The sequence below is a fragment of the Esox lucius genome, chromosome 9 (assembly GCF_011004845.1).
Source record: "Esox lucius isolate fEsoLuc1 chromosome 9, fEsoLuc1.pri, whole genome shotgun sequence".
NCBI lineage: Eukaryota > Metazoa > Chordata > Actinopteri > Esociformes > Esocidae > Esox > Esox lucius.
The window spans coordinates 17748165-17773083 of record NC_047577.1 but is presented as its reverse complement, the minus strand read 5'-3'; the positions used below and the strand labels follow the sequence as shown (position 1 = coordinate 17773083).

The window sequence follows — 24919 nt, the reverse complement described above, 5'->3', positions numbered from 1 at the left end:
CGTGAGAGAATAATTGGGTCCCTGAAATTTTTTTTTAAAGCTGCTCTATGATGTAGGAGTTACTGTATATGAGACAAATAACTATCCTTAAATTACTACTTATGGGCATCAATGAGAGACTTATAACAGACAAATAACTTAATGAAAGAGCTTGAGTTTTTCCAAAGGAGCCACCTGGTCTTTTCTGAACAATTTGTACTTTCTAATGGTACTTTCTGTAGGATGTTCCGTTCAAAAACAAACTGAATAGCTTTTCAGATGAATAACAGAAAAGCAGTACATTCACACTCACCACTCTCATAATAGCATCTTTGACGCACTTAAAAATACATACTTTTCTTCAAGAGCTCTAATCCCTCCTTTGATTTTGATGCCTAGAATTGCTGAAAGGTACCTATGCTTAGCTAGAGTCCTTTGACTGTAATTGCCCTTTATTTTCCTGTCGGTCACAGAACTCACCCTCTCCAGTGATCATTTGAATAGGTTCAGAATGTGGGGTTTGTGTTAACAGTGTCCGAATTGCATGAATTGCACAACCTGGTCAGAGTGAGGTGGTGATAGCTGGTTTGTCAGCCCGCTTTATTCACATTTCAATGACCTTCACAGTGTCCATCTGTGACATATAGTGACATTGCTGGGGGACCAGGACCACAATGCACTGGGGAAGACTTTGAGTTGCAAAGCAATCCAGTTAAAGACTTCAGCATTCCAGGGTAAGTGCTCATTAGTACTGATTCTTCCTCCTGTGACAGCAAGCACTCCACAGCTCTTTTGAACAAAGAGTATATGAACATATACTTGATTACAGGTGGTTTCCCAGCCAACGCTAAATGAGGCGGGAAATTTATTTTTGTGGGGTTTCCTTGTGTAGTGTCCTCCAGGCAAAACAGTAATAGATAAATATAGTTATTACACAATTTTTTCACATACTTTTTATTCACAACCATTATACTTATTACATATACATGGTCATTTAGCTGATGCTGTTATCCAGACTAACAAAGTTAATGCATAGATTTTAAAAAGCTTGGAGAAACAACCTCACAACTCATTAGTAGCTAGTACATTCTACTTAATTAATTATTGCCAACACTTATTTTAAAGTTTTCAACATTCCGTTGTCATTTGTCATGAATCAAATGATAATAAAAATTATTTTTTAATCATGTGTGGACCAATTCAAGAACCAAGAAAAAAAAAAAGAATTACACATGGCCTTTCTGCAATTGGGCCGACATAGGATTGTCCCAGCTACTGTACTGTGTTATCACTGAGCTGAACGGTGGTATATTGTAGACTTTTAAAGATGTGGGCAGACATTGTGCTTTAATTGCTTGATTTTACTCACAAACTTCTTTGATCCGTCTTCAGTCATTCACGCTGTCTTAGCGGATCTATGCAGGCCAAGTGATAAGAAGACAGTTTGTTTTTACCCCTGGCTATCAGGTTTTTCCACTAGCTTCTTCTGCTGTGTTTTCCGCATCCTCTCCCATGAGTACTGTAGGCCTACGCACAAGTTTTACCATCAGAAGTGTTCAGTATCAAGCTTATTGAAGGATAATAATAGTGGAATATCTTTCTGACACCAATTGTTGAGGCTAATCAAGCGAGGTCTACAATGGTGTGGTTTTGTAAGCCAAGGTAGACTGATGCTGTCGGGGGGGTGGGGTGGGGGCAGACAGCACATTATTGTTCTTTTAAGCACTTAAACATCTGACTAACTTATAACTTAGGAGGGAATGGCTTGTCCTAAACGGGTTATGACGGGCGGCGGGTGGGCTAACCCAAACCCAACCCGTTCTAACTCCTGTGCGCACAGACCTGGCTCCCTCCCTTCTGCTCCGATGGTGATCCCTTTTAATTGCTTCTACTGATTAGTCTTGACTTGTTTGGAAGCCTTTCAGGTTTAGGCCCATTCTTGTTCAACAAAAAGGGTGATGACAGGAAAGTGTGCCATTTTTGGTATAATTGTTTTTTCTAAGCAGTGAGGACTCTTAAGTCCTGAGGCACATTTACAAAATACCATGTCAAAGCAAATAATATGGGGCCCTTAACAGTTTTTCTATTTTTGCTTTCTCTTTCTTCCAAACTTTATTTGGCACTGGAATGTTTTACTGATGTAGGATGTATTTACTGATGTAGGATGTATTTACTGATATTGAATGTATTTACAGATCAGGACCGCAATGCACTGGGGAAGACTTTGAGTTGCAAAGCAATCCAGTTAAAGACTTCAGCATTCCAGGGAAAGTGTTCATTAGTACTGATTCTTCCTCCTGTGACAGCAAGCACTCCACAGCTCTTTTGAACAAAGAGTATATGAACATATATCTGATTACAGGTGGTTTCCCAGCCACCGCTAAATGATTTATTTTTGTGGGGTTTCCTTGTGTAGTGTCCTCCAGGCAAAACAGTAATAGATAAATATAGTTATTACACAATTTTTTCACAGACTTTTTATTCATAACCATTATACTTATTGCATTTACATTTTGGTCATTTAGCTGATGCTGTTATCCAGACTAACAAAGTTAATGCATAGATTTTAAAAAGCATGGAGAAACAACCTCACAACTCATTAGTAGCTAGTACATTCTACTTAATTAATTATTGCCAACACACATTTTAAAGTTTTCAACATTCCGTTGTCATTTGTCATGATCAAATGATAATTCAAAGTATTTTTTAATCATGAGGTGTTAATCACAATTTTTTCACAGACTTTTTATTCACAACCATTACACATTTACATGTTGGTCATTTAGCTAAACCAAACCCAACCCGTTCTAACTCCTGTGCGCACAGACCTGGCTCCCTCCCTTCTGCTCCGATGGTGATCCCTTTTAATTGCTTCTACTGATTAGTCTTGACTTGTTTGGAAGCCTTTCAGGTTTAGGCCCATTCTTGTTCAACAAAAAGGGTGATGACGGGAAAGTGTGCCATTTTTGGTATAATCGTTTTTTCTAAGCAGTGAGGACTCTTAAGTCATGAGGCACATTTACAAAATACCATGTCAAAGCAAATTATATGGGGCCCTAACAGTTTTTCTTTTTTTTCTTTCTCTTTCTTCCAAGCTTTATTTGGCACTGGAATGTTTTACTGATGTAGGATGTATTTAATGATGTAGGATGTATTTACTGATATATGATGTATATACTCATGTAGGATGTATTTACTGATTTGTCAAAAAAATATTGCATTCATGTGTAAGCTATTTATGATACTAAGGAGCTTGGCCACCTGAGGAAAGTGTTTTTTTTTTTTTTTTATATTATCACTTTTTAGCATATTATATCTTTTTAAAAGCAAATTCATAATCTCTACACATATATTTTTTAAGTATGAACTTACCATTCATCATAACAGCTTTTTTTAAGCTATTGCACCCCCGAAGTACTAAATAGCTGAATATATGAGCCAGGTGAATGTGATTTAGAGTGTTTCCGATCCTCCAGCTGCATCTCCTTTAAGAAAATAGCGATAAATGACATCCTTTAATTTTATATACCTTCATCTGACTGCTTATCATTTCTAGTCCACTGCAATATGAAAAGGCCTCTATTGTTTTATTATTGATGTTTTTAAATATTAATACCAGCCTGTCTCTAGGCATGGAAAGTAAAGGAGAACCAAACTCAACTTTGGAATGGTTCCTTTGAACTATATAACTGTTCAACACTTTTCAACTGATGAGTTAGTAATACATCCCTTGCGGCTTTGAGTGTTACTGTGATCTGCTTCGGGGACTTACAGTATGTATATGTCTCTTTGTCTTATGACTGATAACTAATATGCATCAACTTTATGAATGTTAACTAATATCCTTCCAAGTCTGTGTTATGGCCGATAATTCATACACTTTATAGTCTGCCTCAAGACCGGTAACTAGTATACAAGTTAGAAGACAAGACAGTTACAGGAATGACTCGATCTCACCACTTGGAAGGCCTGTCGTGTTTCTAAACCATGAGGTCGGTGTCACAGGGAGGTTTGCTAAAGCACGTACTGTCCTTGAATCAGTGAAGTGATGTAAACGTGTGCAGACGTCGGGAATTTAAGGTTTGCGGGCTGCCTGTCTACAATGTGCAGGTGCAGGGTAATAATCTGATGAAAGTGCGTTCACAGTAGGATTAGAATGAGATAACACATCTTCTGTCCATGCAGGCTGTCAACACAACACTCCTCGCTACAACACGCGTCGCTACAACACGCCTCGCTACAACACACCTTGCTACAACACGCCTCGCTACAACACGCGTCGCTACAACACGCCTCACTACAATGAGAGGAGAGATACATTAGGTCCAATGGATTGGCCTTACATTTTCATTGTGAACTAAGTACCGATGCTGTACTGTTGGCTTTCACTCATTTAGATTAAAGGTTTACACTCACTGCTTTAAAAAGTTTGTTATGTTGAAAAATATCACTGTGTGATTATGGAGAGTGAATTTTGAATGTCAAAGACCAACTTTTACACATGACATGGCGTGGCAGCATGCCTGGCACCACCAGGGGGCAAGAGGGGGCTCAGTTGTATTTTCGGCCCCCCACCAAGTTTTAAATACCCTATAGGAAAACAGCAAAAACATCAATGGCTCTCAGCCGATGACAAATGGACCCCTGCTGCCATCCTTCAGTGCTACTCTGGGCCCCTCACCGCCATGCCAAGTGTGCTTACTGCACTGAAACACAGAGGGAAGTTTGTGGCGTCCTCAGAGATGTGCGAGAACACATTTTCAACGCTAACCAACGTCTTCAGTCAGCACAGACAAAGCATGCTACACCCAAGGAAAGCCCACTTGATCCAACTGGTGTTTGAAGGGGATCTTACAAAATTATTTCAAGAAGACTGGAAGGATCACTTGCTCAGGAAGTTCAAGAAACAAACAAGGAGGTTGCAACTACTGAGGAAAGGTAAGACTGAATAGGGCTGGGGGGGTTTTCTACTGGTTTTGCATGTCGGACCTACGTTGAGGTTATTTGCTTATGGCCTTGCGGCGCTGTCCCCAGATGGGACTGAATGGAGCGGAAGAGAGATAGACAGAACGAGCACATCACTTCTGTTCATGCATGCTTGCTTGTCGTGGTTGTAATTCAAACTTCCGGCTCTAATTTTACTTTTTCCATTGTGGCGATCAACAGAATGGAAATGATGGTGAAGTGAAGTTTTGGTCAGCGAGATAGAGGGAGTGTGAGAGCTGCACGGCATGAACAGAAAGACTGACAATACAATCTGATTATCTTTTTTTATTACTTAAAGGGATAGTTTGTCCAAAAATCATATTTCAATGTCTGCTTAACCCGAGTAGATCCTTTAGGCACATCCATTATTCAGCTCTGTCTCAGTCAGGAATTAATGTTATAAGCATCATACAAATTCATGAATGGAAACCATACATACATTTATTGCAAAGCTGCATTGCAAGCAGAAAACTACTCTAAAACACTCCAAAACTAAGACAAGTGGTGTTGTTTACCTCAAAGAACATGGCGATGTTGTATTCCTCAAAATAAAGTTTTAATGTTTAATATAATTCTCATTTCAAATAAACGGGAACTTCCTGTGTTTACCAGTCAGTTTTGTTCACAATTGTATCAATCCACAAGTTCGTTCGGGAAGAATAAGTGTATACCGTTAGTATTCGCTAGCTAGAAAGCAAGTTACCTCTTTCATTTTTGATATTCACCTCAGACAATCAAACTTTGTTTGCTTGAGAGACAAAGGAAAATACATATATATTATGTCTGACTCTGGATACGAGCAAAACATTTTTTTTCAGGGGATAGAGCCTTTCTTTTTCTAACCACAATACAGGGATGATGAATAAGCACATTACTTCTGTTCTGATTTCAGCTGCCACTTCTGCTGACCCCCAACCCCCCGCCACCCCCGTGTTGTCCCTGTCCTTGTCCGACTGGTCATGCTTCCGACCTGGACTAGGTTTAAATAGACTGTGGACTCAGCCCACATGCATTTCATAATTTTTACAATTTGTACTAAATTTCAGCCTTCTTAGGGAGCTTTTCCTAGCCACTGAAATTCAACACTACTGTTGTTTGCTCCTTGGGGTTTAAGGCCGGGTGTTATGTAAAAGCACTTTGTGACAACTGTTGATGTAAAAAGGGCTTTATAAATGAATTTGATTGATTGATTGATGAAGAGGCCTGGAGAGCAACTAAAGGGGGGGGGGGGGCGATGGTGAACATGTTAATCCCCAACCCTTGCACAGAATATCCAAAGGCAATGTGTAATTATAACGTGTGTATTATAACATAGCAATCAGAAGTATTAAAGTATTATCTGTCTCATCTCCAAGGGTTGAACTGGGTAACTTTATGGAATTGCATTTGCCTTTAACCCCAAGGAGCAAACAACAGTAGTGTTGGATTTCAGTGGCTAGGAAAAACTCCCTAAGAAGGCTGAATTTTAGGAAGAAACCTAGATAGGACCCAGGCTCAGAGGGGTGACCAGTCCTCTTCTGGCTGTGCCGGGTGAGATATTAAGAGTCCAATTGGAATAATAAATACATTTCTCTGGGCTAAATCCAGAGTCTATTTGATTCTAGACTAGGTCAAAAGTATGACCAGGTGGACAAGGACAGGGACAGCAACGGGCCCCCCCAAACCAGGTACTCCGCAGGTGTGGACCAGGACCTCATCTCCTCCTAAAATGTAAAACTGGATGAGACTGAGAAAAGTTAGAAGTGCATTCCTCATATCCCCCAGCACAATAATATAGCAGCGTAACACCTTGGAACTGAGACGGGGGGGTCCGGCGACACTGTGGCCCTACCCGGGGGAGGCCCCGGACAGGGCCCAACAGGCAGGAAATCAATCCACCCACATTGCCAGGCATCAACCAAAGGGACACCCACCAACCGCAACCCCCCTGAATGAGGGCAGAGTATTGCCAGCAGCGTACAGCCCAAGTGCGCAACAGAGAGTCAACAACAAGCCAGTGACTCTTCCCCCAAAAGGCATTGGAGGGAGGGCATCCCAGTGGCGACGAGAGCCCACCTGGCAAGACAGCAAGGGTGGACAGTATCAAGCCTACTGGTAAGAATTAAGAAATATATAAAGCTAAAATATAGCCATAAAGTGTAAACTAGCAGCAATTTTAAAAAGCTAAGCGAACCAAACTATATTCACATAGCTTGTTTGAGGTTAAAGTTCACACTCATCTCGATGACATCACTGCCGAAGAACAGAAGCTATGTATGGTGGCTATAGGTTTGCTAGTGCCATTTTGAATTCAGCAAATTCCGCTGGCTGTTTCTTCAGTGTACAGTTTAAAAAATTCAATGCTACTGCGACAGATTACTGAATGCACTTTGAAGTGTTTTGGAGTAGCTTTGCGATAGCCGTATGAAACTTTTCCGTTCATGAATTTGGACTATTCCAGAATGGATTGTTTGAAAACATTTATCTATGTGCCTTCTGGAATACCTTTTGGTGAGTGAACTTTGAGAAAAATATGAATTTTGACGAACTATCCCTTTAATGACCCTGACGCTGTTATTGGCCATTATTTTATTGATGTATAATAAATGTATCATTTGATTTTGAAACAGTACTCTAGTGTTGTTTTTGCATAGCAGGATGGTAATGTATTAAAAAGATTTCCCCCCTCGCCATGTTTAACTTCCCCCACAGTCACTTTGTCCTGGCTCAGGGCCCACGTGGCAGGTATGCAGACGCTTCATTAAGCATGACCAGTCCATGAGATCAGGTTAAGTTTAACGGCAGGCACTCCGTTCAGTTGGTTTGGATTTAAATAAATCATAACAACCTTGGCTTCTTTAATGCAATTTATTTATTTATCATTAGTTTACCATGTAAGTACATTAAGAAAATATTCATATTTGTAGCAGAAACCTGGCAGCTAGGGACCGAACCTTGCTCAGGAACTGAACAACAGAGTTTTTTACCTTATCGACTCAGGGATAAGTGAATGGTGAAAATCAACTACCTTTCTTTTACTGGCCCTTCGCTCTTGACCACTAGGCTACCCTGCTACCCCCATATCATGACATCATGTTCAGACAAAAACATCTTTGGATTAACACGGTACTGTGCTGCGGCACATTTCATAAGATACCTGCAGCTCCCACTTTTGCATAATATTGTTCAAAAGGCTCATGGAAAAATACTCCTTTCTGATTTATTCAATTATTCTGCGTATTTTGTAACTTGTTGTCAGAACTTCAACCAAAACCTAGTTTCGTATGTAGAGAACATGAGTTAACAAACCAAACTGATTGCCCCCCTTCACTCTGTGACCGCAACCCAACTTTGATCAGCCTCTCACATTGCTGTGGAGGAATTTTGTCCCACTCTCCCATGCAGGTCTGCTATTGGTAACTTTTGTTGAATTGACCATACAATTGCTTACATATTAAGATTAAAACTGACTAAATCAAAACAACACAATTCCTCTTTGTGCTGAACGTAAAGTCTGTGAGGGGTCTGTCTGGTTGTTAGTTTCCCCTCCTCACAGATTTTTGACAATCATGCCTTTGCCTGTTCCCCTATGTTAATTGTACGCTCCAGTATTTTCTAGGTATGCTGTGTGACTAAGCATATTCCTCAGCTTCTGAGAGAAAGAGCAGAGCACAGTCCTGACTGGAACAGGCTGAGCCACATTCCCTGTGTGTGGTCACACTGGTGATCACTTCTCCCAAGTGCAGAAAAAGGTTTACTACCCCCGTGTTGTTCTCGTCCTTTCTGGCAATATCATATGCCCTTATCGTTGGCAACAAGCCATCAACAACCTCTGTGCCAGGAGCATTGGCTGGGCGTGGACATGGGCGTGTGGGTGTGAAGGTAAGAACCCTGCAATGCCCCTTTGTGGCCCTTAGTTTGCACCTGCTATGATGCTGTTCATTTCTATTAACATGCTTTGTTACTTTTTCACATCTCACTTGGTTTACGTTATTGGCTGATGGGTCTCAACTCATCCATTTCCAACTAGATTGTCCAATGACTAATCATCAACACTTGCAGCCTCTGGGGAAATACTCTACTATACTTCAAATTATACCATATATTATATACCATAAATTGTTTCTATGATGATACTGTATCATATGCTAGACAGACAGCGTTTGCAGCAAGTTTCATTCTGAGCTGCAATTATTAAACCCTAGTTTCTGTCTGGGAAGAATACATTGCAGGTGGGGACATTTACACTGAAAGGAAGTGAAGTCCTTTACAATAACCCTTCTCTCCCATTGCAGTTATTACATAAATGACAGATTGAGGAGGAAAAGACTTGAAAGGACTTGAGACTACATCTGGCCTTGATTAACATTTCAAACAATCTGTTAGAGAAGGTTTAACTTGATGTTTTTTGCACTTCTTTCCATCAAATGTTGACCTGCTTGTTTGGATGCCGCACATACACCTTAACCACCCTAATCCTGTCATTATCATATTTCCTCATATTGTTCTGGTGCCAAAATACTTTAGATCTCAGGTGAATTGAGCTAAAGGAGTTTGTCGTGACTACAAAGTCTGTGAACTAATGCCAGTAATTAATGATTTAACACGTTGTAACAAAAATGCATTATCCTCAAGATGACATAATCAGAGCTGGGTTAACCCAAGTGAGAAAAAGTATATATTTCTATACATATATTTCAAATTCTAATTGAATTTTCTAGCTTAAGTGTACTACAGATATATTGTTGTCACTCTTCAACATGTTTAATAAAATAGTACTTTAAGTGTACTATTTTCCAGTCTATTAGTATGACCGTGTCAGAATGCCACCTGATCCCTCAAATGTAATGTAAGCTCAATGTAATGTAAAACATTAATGATTAAATATTGTGAATTACTATAAGGTACTATCTAAGATTTTCTGTCCATTAGAGTATTTCTTTTTTTACTAAATATTTGAATAGTGGAACATATTTAAAAAATATGATTTCAATGATTTTGTCGTGCTAATACAATTCCTTCCAATACATATACAAATTATAATAAATTAAAGTTAATCTCTTTTATTTGGCAAGTGACACAGGAGGAGAGTGGGAGAGTAGACACTAATACAATTCAAGGCTTTTATTGACAATAGGACACAGAGGGAGGTGAAAGATGGAGACCAATATTTAACCATGGCACCCAGTGGGGAGCCATACATGTGCCTGGAGCCAGGAGCATTAAGACTAGACCACAGCTCCATCTGGGTATTTTCATCCATATCGGACAAACCATTTAGAAATTATAAATTTCAGGGTATCAAAAGTATTTAGGCAAGTGGCTCCACAGCTGTTTCTTATTAGGCAGGTGCTCTTTTCATAATTTGTACAAGAGAACTCTCAATATCTATTCTTGATTCTTGGGTTTGTGTTTGCATTTGGAGTTGTTTGCTGGTTTCTGACTACCAGACCAAAGAAGTGTCAATGTAAGTGAAGGTTTCCATCATGAGGCAGATCACAAGAGCATGTAGAATTCTGAAACAAAGTCAATTTAACTGGTGAAGATGAAGATTATCTGTTGCAAGACCAGGGTTAAAAAGTGTGAGGAAGCAGCAGCAGGAGGAATTTGAAATTGTACAGAAACATTTGGTTTGCTCAGATACAACCTAATACCTCCAAACACATTGGACAACATCACAGCATCATGCACCCTCACAAACAAGCCAATGAAATGTTTCTGCCAAGGGAGGAATTTAGCGACCCATGTGACCAAGTACAAAGGTCAGTGTTTATTACAGACTGTTGGTCTGAGTCAGTGGATGGACGACACTTTTGCAGTATTCAAGTGCAGTTTTATTAGATAGTGATGAATCCGTGACTAATCACACACAGACACACAAGTACGAACCAAAACACACACACAAACAAAAACAGAGTCCCCTCACATTGTGTCCCTTAACCTTTCTTCCACAAACAGCTGGTATTGCCGCCTGTGTAAAAGCCACTCATTAATCCTGGATCAGAAAACACAATGGGCCTCGGAGCGGCGGTGGTGTAAGCGGCAGTGTGGCCAGAGAGTGAGCACTTTACCACAGTGCTCAGCCCCAAAGCACCGGCACCGGGCAATGGAAACAAACCGGACGGTACCGCCAGCCCATCATGGCAGACCCTATGACTGCTGACACTTAGCCGGGGAGATACAATACGGACGCTAACCCCAGCAATCCGATCTGGCACACAGGGACCATCCCTGACCCCTGACCCCGGGCCCCAGGTGTTAAATGAACGTCGCGGCACGTCTGGAATGGGATGACTAAGACCGACTCCCTCCAGTGACCAAAGAGCCGTTCCGCAGAGAGGGAGATGGCAGACGCCACGTCGACTCACACGTGAGTACTGCTGGGTAAACATTTACCCAGGAAACACCTCTCGACTTGGCAGTCTCACCAGTATGGGTGGCAGCCGTGGTGGGGACATATTGCTGCAACGCTGCAACTTCTGTGCGCAATAGTTTTTATGTGTCGGGCCAGGCCCTCTGTGTCGGACAAACTTGTGTAACCGTTGTGCTACTGTGAGGGTTTGCCAGCGACAACCCACGCTATTTTCGTGTGCACTCTGTAGAGACACCATGGACTTGCTGCAGGATTCTCGGTGGACCATGCGAGGCCTTAACGGCCGTCTGAAGGGATTCCTGGATAAGGTGAATATGCTGCAGGAGGCCAACCAGCGTCTTGAAGGCCATATAGCAAACTGGGCTCTAAGGAACACACCACACCCACAGGAGAGGACTGTGGATGAACTCCGTGCAAAGGTGAGACCGGCCCTTATTACATTCTTTAACAAAGCGTTGTGCCCTAAGGGGCCCAAGGTTTTTTCTAGATGTCTGTTGACCATCCGTTTGTAGGCTAGTCATTATATTCAGGTAATGTGATGACTTAAAAAAATATATTACTCGCCCATTATCCTTCACGTTATCTATTAATTATGTGATTGAAGCCCAAGCAGAATAAAATACGTCAGAAGTTTGCGTGCAAAGCATCTTTAAGGTTGTTTTAAGACAGACACATCATGGGCTGAGCAAACCAGTTATTAACGTTAAAGTTCTGAAGATGATTACACTTAATAGCAGTCAATTTAAAACTCTCATAAACATTTGTTATAGTTCCAACCCAGACAATTTCAATTTTTACAGAGTAGTGTAATACGCATTGCCATTTGGAAACGAGACATCGTTCCATTGTTATCCTCAAGATTGGAATGCGGATTCTTTTATGGCTTTAAAAGCCCCAGTGGTCCATTAACCAAGCTGCAGGCTGTACCTTGTGAAAACTCTTGAATGAGGTTTTCTCATATTTTCCTCTGAATTTATACAGACAGAATGTTGACTTCTGTGAAACCCAGGACTTCTGTGAAACCCAGTGACAATTGTTATAATGTGGACTATTCTAGATACATACAATAAGCTGAAAAATAAATGACTTGACTGACAGGCTAGTTTGGGAACAGAATGACAAGTTGTGTTATTACTGCTGTTATTCTGTCACCAGTGTTTGGATTTTAAATAAAAAATTATTTAATGTAAACATTAACAGGAAATTTCTCAAATGTTTCCTTGTGCATGCACAATGAACATAGACACTCAAAACCTGTACTGCTAAGCAAGTAATAGTGTTATCCTAAATACTAAATAATGAAAAGAAAGGATCCATTCTTGGGCTAGGAATATGCCATAAGGATATAACATGTCTATCACAATAACTAAAACCAAACATTATTAAACATTACTGTTTGTCAGGTGTATGGGTTTTAAAAAACGTTTGGGGAAAATGTGTTATTGTTGGATGCGATGATTGAACTTCTTGGCCTTAATTCCAAGAATACATTTGGGGCCAAAGTCAACACAGCTCATCACTCAGAGGTCACAGTCCCTGCTGTCAAGCACTGTGGCAGCAGTATCGTGCTTTTCTTCAGTGGGGACAGTGATTCTGGTCAGGATTGAGGGGGATAATGAATAGTTCCAAAAATCTATATATTTTGGCACGTATCCTGCTGACCTCTGCCAGAAAGCTGAAGTTAAAGAAGAATTTCTCCATTCAAAATGACAATGATCCCAAACACACAGCCAAATCAACCAAGGAATGGCTTGCGAAAATGTCCTGGAATTGCCCTGTCAGAGCCCAGAACTGATTCCTATATGAAATAAGTTGGTTGACCAAAAGTGGGCTGTGAACAGGAGATGCCCTTGTAATTTTACTGTGCATAAACTCTTCAGCAAAAAGGAATAGGATAAAATTCAAAAGTGTGAAAAATAGGTTTTGTCTTCATGTTATCTCTGGGGCTAAGTAAAAGTTATTTTTCTAGTGGATCAGGTTTGTGTTCTGAACTAACAAAACAAAATGCAGAATAGTACATTACAGAAGGAAATCCATTGAAGTGCCTCAGATTACTTCAGATTTTGCATATGTTAAAGAATTTGGACCAATCAAATCATACTTAAATTAAAGTGCATTTGAGGTTTGTTTCATTTAACATAGTAATATTCCATAACCAAGACTTTTGGTGAAGATGAGTACATGCATTCAATGTAATGTGAAATTGCATACTGCAAACAATAACCAGGGTGTTTCACATTCTATGGTCTGACAAGATCAAAATAGAGCCTTTTGCCCTCAGTGCTAAATGCTATGTTTAGTTTTTATGCAAAGCTAATAGCTTACATCATCCTGAGAAGACCATCCTTACTGTAAAGCATCATGCAATGGGGATACTTCTCTGTGTCAGGATCTAGAAAAACAAATAGAGGGAAATCTTGGAAGAATACCTGTTCAAGAGATCTGGAAGTTGGGAGAAAATTCATCTTCCAGCAGGACAATGATCCCAAACTTACAGCCAAAACCACACAGGGTGGCTTAAAATCAAAAGGTGAACATCCTGGAGTTTAAAGCCTAGTTAAAGCCTCGACCTCAATCCAGTTGAGAATATGTGGAAAGAGTTGGAAGCTGTTGTTCACAAAAGGTCACCTTACAATTTAATGGAGCTTGAGCAATTTTGCTATGAAGAATTGGCAAAAAGTGATGTATATTTTTGCCCAACAGCAACATTTGTAGAATTTTAGTTTTCTTTACACCCCCGGCAAATGTTCTGAGTTGTGCCATCAAGATGGCGGCCAGTGATGGCGGCCAATGTTTTTCTGTGGTGTACAGGGGCCTGTATGGCCTGGTGACATAAGCCCCTTTCTAGCACTGCCTGAGTGAAAGAGCTTGGCCCTTTGACAGAACAATGATGAGTATTTTATATACTTTTTAAATAGGATTCTGCTCAGTTGCCATTTCAATGTTACTATTTGCAGTAACTGTATTTTGTTTGACATAAATCTTAAGTGAAACCTCTATGTTTTAGTGTTTCTCTGGTACTCTTTTGCCAGTAGTGTATGGTCCATTGATATTACCTCATGATTTTATATATATTTCAGTCCTAGACCACTGTTATTCCTGTACATTTGTTTCAAGACCTGTCACCATCATATTTTTTTCCAAGCACTCAATAATGATCCACAATAAGGAAACCAATCCATTAATGTTTTGTTGGTGAAATGCCCGTTTAGGAAAAGAAGCGCTGATACAGTGTATCTTCTTGTTACTGATGAATCAACACTAAAAAAGGAATAACTGTCAGAGTTAGGATATTGGATATGGGTAATTAGATCTGATGATGTAATAATACGGTAATTATACAATTATCAGTATTGGGGGGCTCAGTGTGCAAAAAAAAAATCAATCTTTGAAAGTACTCTTGGATGGCCTTCTGCAAAATGGGTGTGTTACTCTTGAGTAACCTTTAATTCCTATGAAGAAATAATAAATCAAGGTGGCTTGACAGCAGCTTTGTGATATTATTATTGGCATGGAATAAAATTAACATTGGGACTCCTGCCAGTCAAAATAATATCATAGTTTTTTCTTTAAGCATTTAAATAGCAAAGTTAGAAAATACACATCGAACTGACTGTGGGAGGGGCTGTTTAAACTTCAGGTGTAATTAAAAAAAAATCACCACCTTCACCAACATGAAAGTATTTTCACATGACCATTTGCACTGGAAAACACTGTGCACAACCTGCCCCCTGAAAAAGATCTCTGACAAATAATAATTAAGGAAAGTAATTTGTTACAATAAAAAGTATGTTCAGCCCTTCACATAATCACATTATAAGTGGACTTAATAGTGTTTTAACTTTATTTTTAAACAATCGTCCCTCTTACTGTACAATGAACATCTGTAAGTTCCCTCAGGCAAGTGTTCGATTTCCGGCACATATTACATATAGACTGTGGAGATTTTATGAAAGTCTTACAAAGGTCAGTGATCGCTACAGTAGATGGGTAGCAATGACATATCAGTCATTTAGCATCTACTTGGTCAACTTAATAATAATTGAGTGAATTATGTATTAAACCCCAAAGACACATCAAAGATACGACCATCCTTTGCTGAGTTGCAGGAAGGAAACCTCCAAGGGATGTCATCATGAGGCCACTGATGATTTAAAAACAGTAATTGACTTACATTTCTGCGATGGTAGAAAACTGAGGATGAATCAATCACATTGTGGTGACTCAATTACCTAAACAACAGAGCTAAAAGCAATGAGACAAGGCATTTATTTAACCCCCAAAAATTGAGGGTGGTCAGTTTATTTGTAATTGTTTTTGAGAACTATTCACATAATCGCACTTATAAGGTCTTGGCATTAGGTTCTGCTCCCCTGGTGTAACTCACTTCCATCACATGGTCGTGTATACAGTACTATCAACAATCCCATCACACCATAATATTACGTCTATGTGAAAATATCTGCTAATGACTCCCAATGGATTCAGCTATGTATAAGGCTTGCTTTCTGTGGAACTTTTAAAACGATATTTCCTTCAAATTAATTGTTTAAAGCTTGTATGTATATTACAGTATCTCACAAAAGTGAGTACACCCCTCACATTTCTGGAAATATTTGATTATATCTTTTCATGTGACAACACTGAAGAAATTACACTTTGCTACAATGTAAAGTAGTGTTTGTATAACAGTGTAAATTTGCTGTCCCCTCAAAATATCATAACACACAGCCATTAATGTCTAAATCGCTGGCAACAAAAGTGAGTACACCCCTAAGTGGAAATGTCCAAATTGGGCCCAAAGTGTCCTAGAGATCTTGCGCTCCTCCAACTTCCATTTGAGGATGCCCCACAGGTGCTCAATAGGGTTTAGATCTGAAGACATGCTTGGCCAGTCCATCACCTTTACCCTCAGCTTTTTTAGAAAGGCAGTGGTCGTCTTGGAGGTGTGTTTGGGGTTGTTATCATGTTGGAATACTGCCCTGCGTCCCAGTCTCCGAAGGGGGGGGATCATGCTCTGCTTCATTATGTCACAGTACATGTTGGCATTCATGGTTCCCTCAATGAACTGTAGCTCCCCAGTGCTGGCAGCACTCATGCAGCCCCAGACCATGACACTCCCACCACCATGTTTGACTGTAAGCAAGACACACGTGTCTTTGTACTCCTCACCTGGTTGCCGACACACACGCTTGACACCATCTGAACCAAATAAGTTTATCTTGGTCTCATCAGACCACAGGACATGGTTCCAGTAATCCATGTCCTTAGTCTACTTGTCTTCAGCAAACTGTTTGCGGGCTTTCTTGTGCATAATTTTTAGAAGAGGCTTCCTTCTGGGACAACAGCCATGCAGACCAATTTCATGCAGTGTGCGGTGTATGGTCTGAGCACTGACAGGCTGACCCCCACCCCTTCAACCTCTGCAGCAATGCTGGCAGCACTCATACGTCTATTTCCCAAAGACAACCTCTGGATATGACGCTGAGCATGTGCACTCAACTTCTTTGGTCGACCATGGCGAGTCCTGTTCTGAGAGGAACCTGTCCTGTTAAACCGTTGTATGGTCATGGCCACCGTGCTGCAGCTCAGTTTCAGGGTCTTGGCAATCTTCTTATAGCCTAGGCCATCTTTATGTAGAGCAACAATTCTTTTTTTCAGATCCTCAGAGAGTTCTTTGCCATGAGGTGCCATGTTGAACTTCCAGTGACCAGTATGAGAGAGTGTGAGAGCGATTACACCAAATGTAGCACACCTGCTCCCCATTCACACCTGAGACCTTGTAACACCAATGGCTAATTGGGCCCAATTTGGGCATTTTCACTTAGGGGTGTACTCACTTTTGTTGCCAGCGGTTTAGACATTAATGGCTGTGTGTTGAGATATTTTGAGGGGACAGCTAATTTGTTATACAAACTGTACACTCACTACTTTACATTGTAGCACAATGTAATTTCTTCAGTGTTGTCACATGACAAGATATAATCAAATATTTGTGAGATACTGTATTTACATTTATGGGGCACATTTCTCGTTTCAAAGTAGCCTAGCCAAAATATATGTGCAGAAATGTTCTCATACATAACCAGGATTCTTTTCTTTCAAATTCATGTTTTCATTTTAAATTGTCCCCCAAGGGAATTTGGCAAGGGATGGCATTGGTTATATTTCCATGTTTAAGCCAACAATTAATGGTTTTTGTAACTAGAATTAATGGAAGCCGATGTGCTTGAATCTGCGCCACAACTGCTCCAGGCTCCGTGTTAACAATCCAGAATCAGGGAAAGGCATCTGGATAATGTGACTTTAGTGGCTATGAAACATGTTATTATATTATTATACAATCTTCCCATGGAAGTGAAACATATCAACCTCAACATTATGTCTCAGTTAATTTACTTCTCCTAACCCTAATTAGTCCCACAGGTTGCTCTGGATGACAGTATCTAATGCATAACTGAATGTAAATAAAAATACATATAAACTCACTCACTGACGGTCATGCCACAGTGTGGGGCAAGGCTAGGGCTTACAAAACTTGTTATAGTTCTATGATAAGCCTCACAAACTTCATTTGATGTAATGCTGAATTGTGTTTGACTACCTACAGGACCAATTGTTTCTTTGCATCGATGTATAATAACAAGATCCAACACCGTCTGAGAACTCATCGTACAGCCTCTTCGCATCACATTTGCTGACAGCCTTTGGTGTTGTCCTGTGTGTACTTTGGTTGGGTAGATTCGTAAACTGCTGGTGGAGAATGCAGAGCTGGCGCTGCAGTCAGACCACATGAAGTCCATGGCTTCTACAATCCAGGCCAGGTCAGTATTGTCTGGTACACATGGTCAGGGCTATGGATGGACATCCACTGTTACTGTAGCTAACACACACAAACATATCAACGTATTATATATGCATTTTTTCCTAATATGTATTACTTTTCACAATATTTAAAGACATTGCAGGGAAATGTAGAGTACGTCATGGCAATTGTGAATGCCAAGATAAAACACCTTATTTCCACAGCTAAAATCCCTCATACTTTTAGGACAATATACCAGCGGCCAATTCCAGTGTATAACACTCCAATTTAGAATGCACCTAGGTTTCATTTTGCCCTGTAGTAATACATTATCATTTCCCTGCTGTAGCAGCGGTACGGTCCACACTACTGTCATTACCGTAATCCATCCCACTGTTCCTCAACGGGGCCCGACAGCGTTGTGCCTCATCGGCACTTTGCCCCTGTACTGATGCAGAGTGACACACTGCTAACGGCAGAAGAGCTACGTCCAGAATAGCTCCCTGTTCCCTTTTACATTCACTCCTTTTAGCCTAGGCCCTAGGGGTACACAAAGGGCACTTGTGAAAGTAATGCACCAGGGAATATGGCGCCGTTTTGGATGCGGTCAGAGATCTGAAGGGCAGCGTAGGGCGACCCCCAAGCAGAAGAGCAGTTAGGGGCCACAGACACGAACCTCGTCCTCTATGCAGTATGCCCTGCTGACTATTTGCTGTGTTACTATGTTTGCCTACATTCAATACAGCGTGTCTAGATTTACACAACACAACAGCCGACAATCATCGAGGGAACACCTCCTTGGAAATCAATGGAAGCTATACCGTCCATGATGCGTTGCATCGGACTGGCAGGGGCAAAACTCAGGAATCGCCACTGTTCAATGTCGGATGGCTGACACACGCGTTCCCCATCTTGATTTGATTGTCGACAGCAGATGGGCGCAGAATTGCGACCCTGTGTGGTCAGTTAAATGAATAAGCCATGGCTAATCTGATTATTTTCAAGATCGATGAAAATAAAGTGAATTCAATGTTATTCGTTAATTTTGTATTCAAATCGGGGTAGTATAGGGACATGGGAAATGATGCCAACCTCAACAGGGTCTCCCGAAAATCTGGCGGAAAAGTGGGGTGCGAGCTAAAAAAATCTGAATACCTCTGAGCTGGAATAGTGTCTGTACCACATAGGGAATTGACCTCTGTAAAGTAAATACACGTATAGACCACTTTGTTTATTCTCTATCAATGCAGGTTAGTCAACATCACTTGTCGATTAAGTAGATTCGGATAATTTTTATAATCAGAATGTCTGGAGACATAATCAGAATTTCCCAGCAGATCGTTTTGAGTCAGCCTTGAGATTCGAACCGGCAACCCTCCGGTCGTCTGCAGTCGTTCCTTTATTGCCTTGGCAACCTGCCGCCCGGTAACTGATCACTGGATTCTGTCGTAGGTGTGAGGTGCAGGAGAGGCAGACCATGCATCTGGAACAGCAAGTTGCTGCACTGAGGGAGAAAAAGAGGAAGGCGGAGCATATCAACATGCAACTGGAGGGGGACCTTCAGTTCACTGTGACGGAGCTACAGGACATGCACCAGGACTATGAGGCATGTTCACGCGCACACGTCTGTACGACGGCACACACTGCTTTTTTTGTACTGTACGAATGTCCATGAACCATATGGGTGGTTTTGTAATGATAATCACAACAGTGTTGTATTTGTTTTAGAAGTGACTCAGGCAGGAGTTGTCCCAGCAAACAAGGGATGTCCTATGGATACCCAGCGAGTATGTAGAGAACTGAATACTGTTTCACATTATACACCCATTGACTTCAATACTGTTTCACATTATATACCAGTGGATCTGAATACTGTTTCACATTATATACCTGTTGACCTGAATATTGTTTCACATTATATACCCGTTGACTTCAATACAGTTTCACATTATATACCCATTTACCTGAATACTGTGTCACATTATATACCTGTTGACCTGAATACTAATTCACATTATATACCTGTTGACCTGAATACTGTTTCACATTATATACCTGTTGACCTGAATATCGTTTCACATTATATACCCGTTGACCTGAATACTGTTTCACATTATATACCTGTTGACCTGAATATTGTTTCACATTATATACCCGTTGACCTGAATACTGTTTCACATTATATACCTGTTGACCTGAATATCGTTTCACATTATATACCCGTTGACCTGAATATCGTTTCACATTATATACCCGTTGACCTGAATATTGTTTCACATTATATACCTGTTGACCTGAATATCGTTTCACATTATATACCCGTTGACCTGAATACTGTTTCACATTATATACCTGTTGACCTGAATATCGTTTCACATTATATACCCGTTGACCTGAATACTGTTTCACATTATATACCCGTTGACCTGAATATCGTTTCACATTATATACCCGTTGACCTGAATATGTTTCACATCATAAATCAATTTAACTGAATAGAGATCCAGATAACACACCCATTGAACTGAAATTTGTTTCAGATCATACACCCACTAAACTAAATACGGCTTCGGATAATACCGTACAGAAATGAAAGAGAAACATTAAGAGAAAGCGAGAGGAATAAAGACGAGAGCGAGAGAACAGAGAGAACAGAGCAACTGTAAATAAAGAGCAGCTTCGCACAACACCTCCGCCTAATTAGCCCATTTGGCAGAAGAATGCCGACTCCTGTTTTCTCACTCCGCCCCTATTGACAACAGTGGCAAGGCTTATTACGTTCCACACTACCCTTCATCTTCCTACCGTCCTCCCACCCTTCCTGTTTGCATCTCTCCTCTCATCCCCTTCTCTCTCCTCGGTTTTCTGTTCCTGCTGACTAATACTCCCTCCCTCTTCTCCTACGTGATCCAGCTTCTTTCACTCACACTCACACACACATACACTGTGCCCAAGAGAAACACACACACACGCACACAAAAAACATTTAGCTTTTTTTCAATCCTTGTGAGGACCAGCAACTGATTAACTTAAAAACCTGTTTTCCCTTGCTGTTTGCGTGTGAATTCGTTGAGCAGTGAGCTCTCATCCAGAGCAACATGAATGCAGACATTTTCATATATTCCAGCACTGGCGCCCCCATGCTGTAAAGGGTGTAAGTGCAGTGCCCTGCAGGATGAACAACACTGGACCCCTCACCTTGTCCCTCATTTGAATCCCAAAACCCTGGTCATAACACCACTCACTCCAAACCCACGCCTTAACCTACTTTAACACCTCACCTTAACCCCAACCCCAAATAACCATTCATATAAATGAGAACCAGCCAAATGATCTCACTTTGACCGATTTGATTTCTTGTTTTACTGCACGTGAGGATACACAAGTAAAGCCCATTTTCTACACAGCTGTACTTCAAGCTGCAGCGAAAACCAGTCGTTTTGCTCTCTATTTTGTCAGATTGTAAGCCTATGTACGTTGTCTACACGGACCAATATCAATACAAATAACATGCGTGAGTACTGTATCTCAGGCCGCCTACGCATGATACAGGAGATTGTCAGCTGAATCTGCTTTCCAAAATCTCTCCTTGGCCTCCTTCCCGCGACAGCTGTATTTGGCTTATTCGGCATTTGAGAAAACCCATTATCGGCAACATCAAGTCAGGCTGTTTGCGAGTGTATGTTGTCAGTGAGACTCTCACCACAGTAGCATTCATGTGGACAAGGCAGTCGTGTTTAGCATTGTAGTTGTTGTGACAACAGCTAGCATTAACAACACGAGCAGCAGGATCTATTACATTGTAGTCAGGGTGTCCACACGCACACACACAAGGGCGTAGGAGCGGGGGGCGTGTCAGGGGGGGCATGTCCCCCCCAATGTTAGACGCAGATTAATTGCCACAATAATAAGAACATTTTGCAAACATTTTAAATGTATCCCCCCCCAATATGAAACTCACTCCTACGCCCTTGCGCACACACACATTTCCACACATACACATTTCCACACACACACACATTTCCACTCTCACACACACTGGATCAGTAACAGAGTGTAGCCCTCTTCTGCACTGCATGTGCCTGCTGCTCTCTCTCTCTCTCTCTCTCTCTTTCTCTCTCTCTCTTCCTATGCCCTCTTTTCATCTCCTTTTTTCTCCTTCCCTTCTCCTCTCTCTCTCTCTCTGATTCATCAATACCCACTCTTACCTCTCGGTCAAACATTCGCCCGCTCCCCCGTGTATGCTCTCACGCCCGTGCATCTCCCAGTCTCTCACTTTCTCTCTCTGTCTCCCTTTTCCCCCCCTCCCCCCATCTCCCCCCGTCTCTCTCCCTCTCTCTCTCTCCCTCTCTCCCTCTCTCTCTGGTTGGCTCGTTGTGCAGGCAGCCCGGGCTCTGCAGCAACAGCGGGCCGACTCCGGTGATGCGCTGCTAGTAACGGCCACGGCGGGGGAGGAGGATGGCACAGCGATGGAGCTCTCCCAGCTCCTCGACCAAATCAGGACGCAGTGCGACCGCCTCAGCCTCAGCGGCCCGTGTCAGTCCCCGGGCGACGGACGCTCGGGCCCGTACGCCGGTCCAAATCAATCCCCGGGCGCCGCCGCCGGGTCCGGACGATTCGGAGCTGCACTCGGACCCCAGGCCCGCGGAGGGTCTCTCCCGCAGGTAGGCCTACGCGGCGCCCCGCGGCCATCCTCCCTCCCTTGACGGTTTCCATCCCTCCCTCCTTCATCTTCCCTTGGCTCGCCGCCACATAGACACACCCTCGCTTACAGTCCACCTCAGGCTGTTTCCATGGGCAACGCAGAGATATGTGATGAGATAAAAGACCAGTATTTCTTTTTTTGACACGGGATCAAAGAGTCTCTCGTCAATTCCTCTGTCTCTCCCGTAGAGAGTCCATCATCAAGAGATTACGTTTTTGCCACAAAATTGAAATGCTTCTCAATCTAGCCTCTTACAATATTCATATGTTGTAAACCACAACCGCGACACAGTGGTACATCATAAGAAATGGGCCTCCACTGATCTGTTTACTGCTTGCTGCCCACAAGGCATCAGCTCAGGACAATGTTATTTTCAGGCTTTGAAATGGGGCCGTTTGGATCTCTGTTTTAAAGGAGAACTTGTCATTGGTAAATGCCCTGTAGCCATCTGCTGTACATATCAAGTGAATTTTTTTTAGGCCTTGAAATAGGAGCGTTTACATTTCACTCGAAAGGAGAATATGATGGATTTGACGACTGACGTATAATCACCATTGTTCCTGTTTTGTTTTCAACAGTAACACAGGCCATCTGGTCAATCGTAGTTTTGCTTACCGTTTCCCAGAAAATGATGTCTAAGCTCACATCAAGCTTCAAAGCATTTTCATTTGAGTGGAACAGGGACTACAGAGGCTATGTGTTTTTCCTCCCTCTGGTCAGTTCTGTGGCGTAGTGCAAGCATCCCAAATGGCTACCCTATTCCCTGGAAAGTGCACTCCTTTGGCCCAGGGCTCTGTTCAAAAGAATTGCACTATGTAGGGAATAGGGGTCCGTTTTGGGAAAGAGCCAGTGACTTTGATGTGACAGGCGTGATTAAGCATCTTGGCCCACAGCTGCTGGCAGCGACCGGTACTTAACCAGCGTCTGCTCTACACAATGACTTCGTATCCCTCCTAGTCAGAGCCTGTCTGGAGTTGAATTCAGACCTTACAGCTGGGAACCGCGTCTTCCCCGGAATATGGTTAGCTCAGCCTGACACTGTACATAGTGGGCTAGGCTAATATATCATGGTTGTCACTACTTATCGTCATTTGGACAAGTGTCCTGGTTACCTACGGCAACAGCTGTGGTAACAGCTTTAGTAACGGCCGCCGTGAACAGCTTTAGTAATGGCTGTGGTAACAGCTTCAGTAACGGCTATGGCGACAGTTTTAGTAACCCTTTACTATATGCTGTAGTAAAGGCTTGAGTTACGGCTGCATTTAGAATCACACATGGCTGGAACATTAATGACATAAGATTAAGCTAGTTAAGGAATCGACTATGCCTAAGTGCCGGCTTATCGGGTATTGAAGCCAATTTCAGTGCCGCTATCTGTGGGAATCGGCTAAATGGGAAGAGGTGGATTAGCACAGGTGTAAAGCAATGTGTCACCAGGCTTAAGTCTTAATCAAGATCTGTGGTGCTTTTGTACTTGTAAATACACCACTGGTTTTAGCGGCCAAGGCGTCAGCCTCCTCATAAACAGCTGTGCCTGGAGTGCTTTGACTGTGGGCCAGCATGTTAGGGCGGTGGTTCGTACGTGTGTGTGAGTGACAGTTAGCATGGGTGTGCGTTTGTGTGTGTGTGTGCGCCAGAGGTCCATGTTTATAATACCGGTTTCAGTATGCTTCAGCGTCCAATTTTCTCGGACAAGTATTTAGAGGTTTTTCTATGCCTTTGTGCGTGAATGTGCGTGTGTACATGCTTGTGTGTGTGTTTTCTGACCCCTTCTGGTCCCCCCCCCCCCAGCTTAATGCCGAGGAGGCAGCATGGGCCCAGGTGAACATCGGCGGGGCGGCCTTGAGGGAGGCGCGGGCGGAGCTGGCCGAGGCCAGGAAGCAGTGGCGTTGCCTGCAGGTGGAGATCGAGTCCCTTCATGCCCTGGTGAGCGCAGCACACGCAGACACGCGCATGAACACGCGTACGCTGGCACACACGGCGCCGCGCAGTGTCAGGTTCGGCGTGACGGCACAGAGGCCTTTCGCGTCCACAATGGATTTCCCGGTGGCTTCTGAAGCAACGCTAGTCACTTCCATTTCCCAGTTTACCT

General features: G+C 42.1%; 1 protein-coding gene across 3 annotated transcripts in view; it reads left to right on the top strand.

Annotated features, from left to right (window-relative positions):
- Positions 1-8446: 8446 nt before the first annotated feature.
- krt222 (keratin 222) overlaps positions 8447-24919 on the top strand; it is a 28358-nt gene continuing 11885 nt past the window's right edge. Inside the window, exons 1-7 of one of the 3 annotated variants that reach the window (XM_029122565.2) lie at positions 8447-8826; positions 11167-11314; positions 11547-11736; positions 18059-18141; positions 19575-19728; positions 22505-22786; positions 24619-24753. In XM_029122565.2, coding sequence (XP_028978398.1) covers positions 11289-11314; positions 11547-11736; positions 18059-18141; positions 19575-19728; positions 22505-22786; positions 24619-24753 — 870 coding nt within the window. In that variant the 5' untranslated portion in view covers positions 8447-8826; positions 11167-11288. Of the gene's footprint in view, positions 8827-10137; positions 11315-11546; positions 11737-18058; positions 18142-19574; positions 19729-22504; positions 22787-24618; positions 24754-24919 lie in introns of those variants that run through there. The other 2 variants (XM_029122567.2, XM_029122566.2) reach the window with 2 other exon arrangements.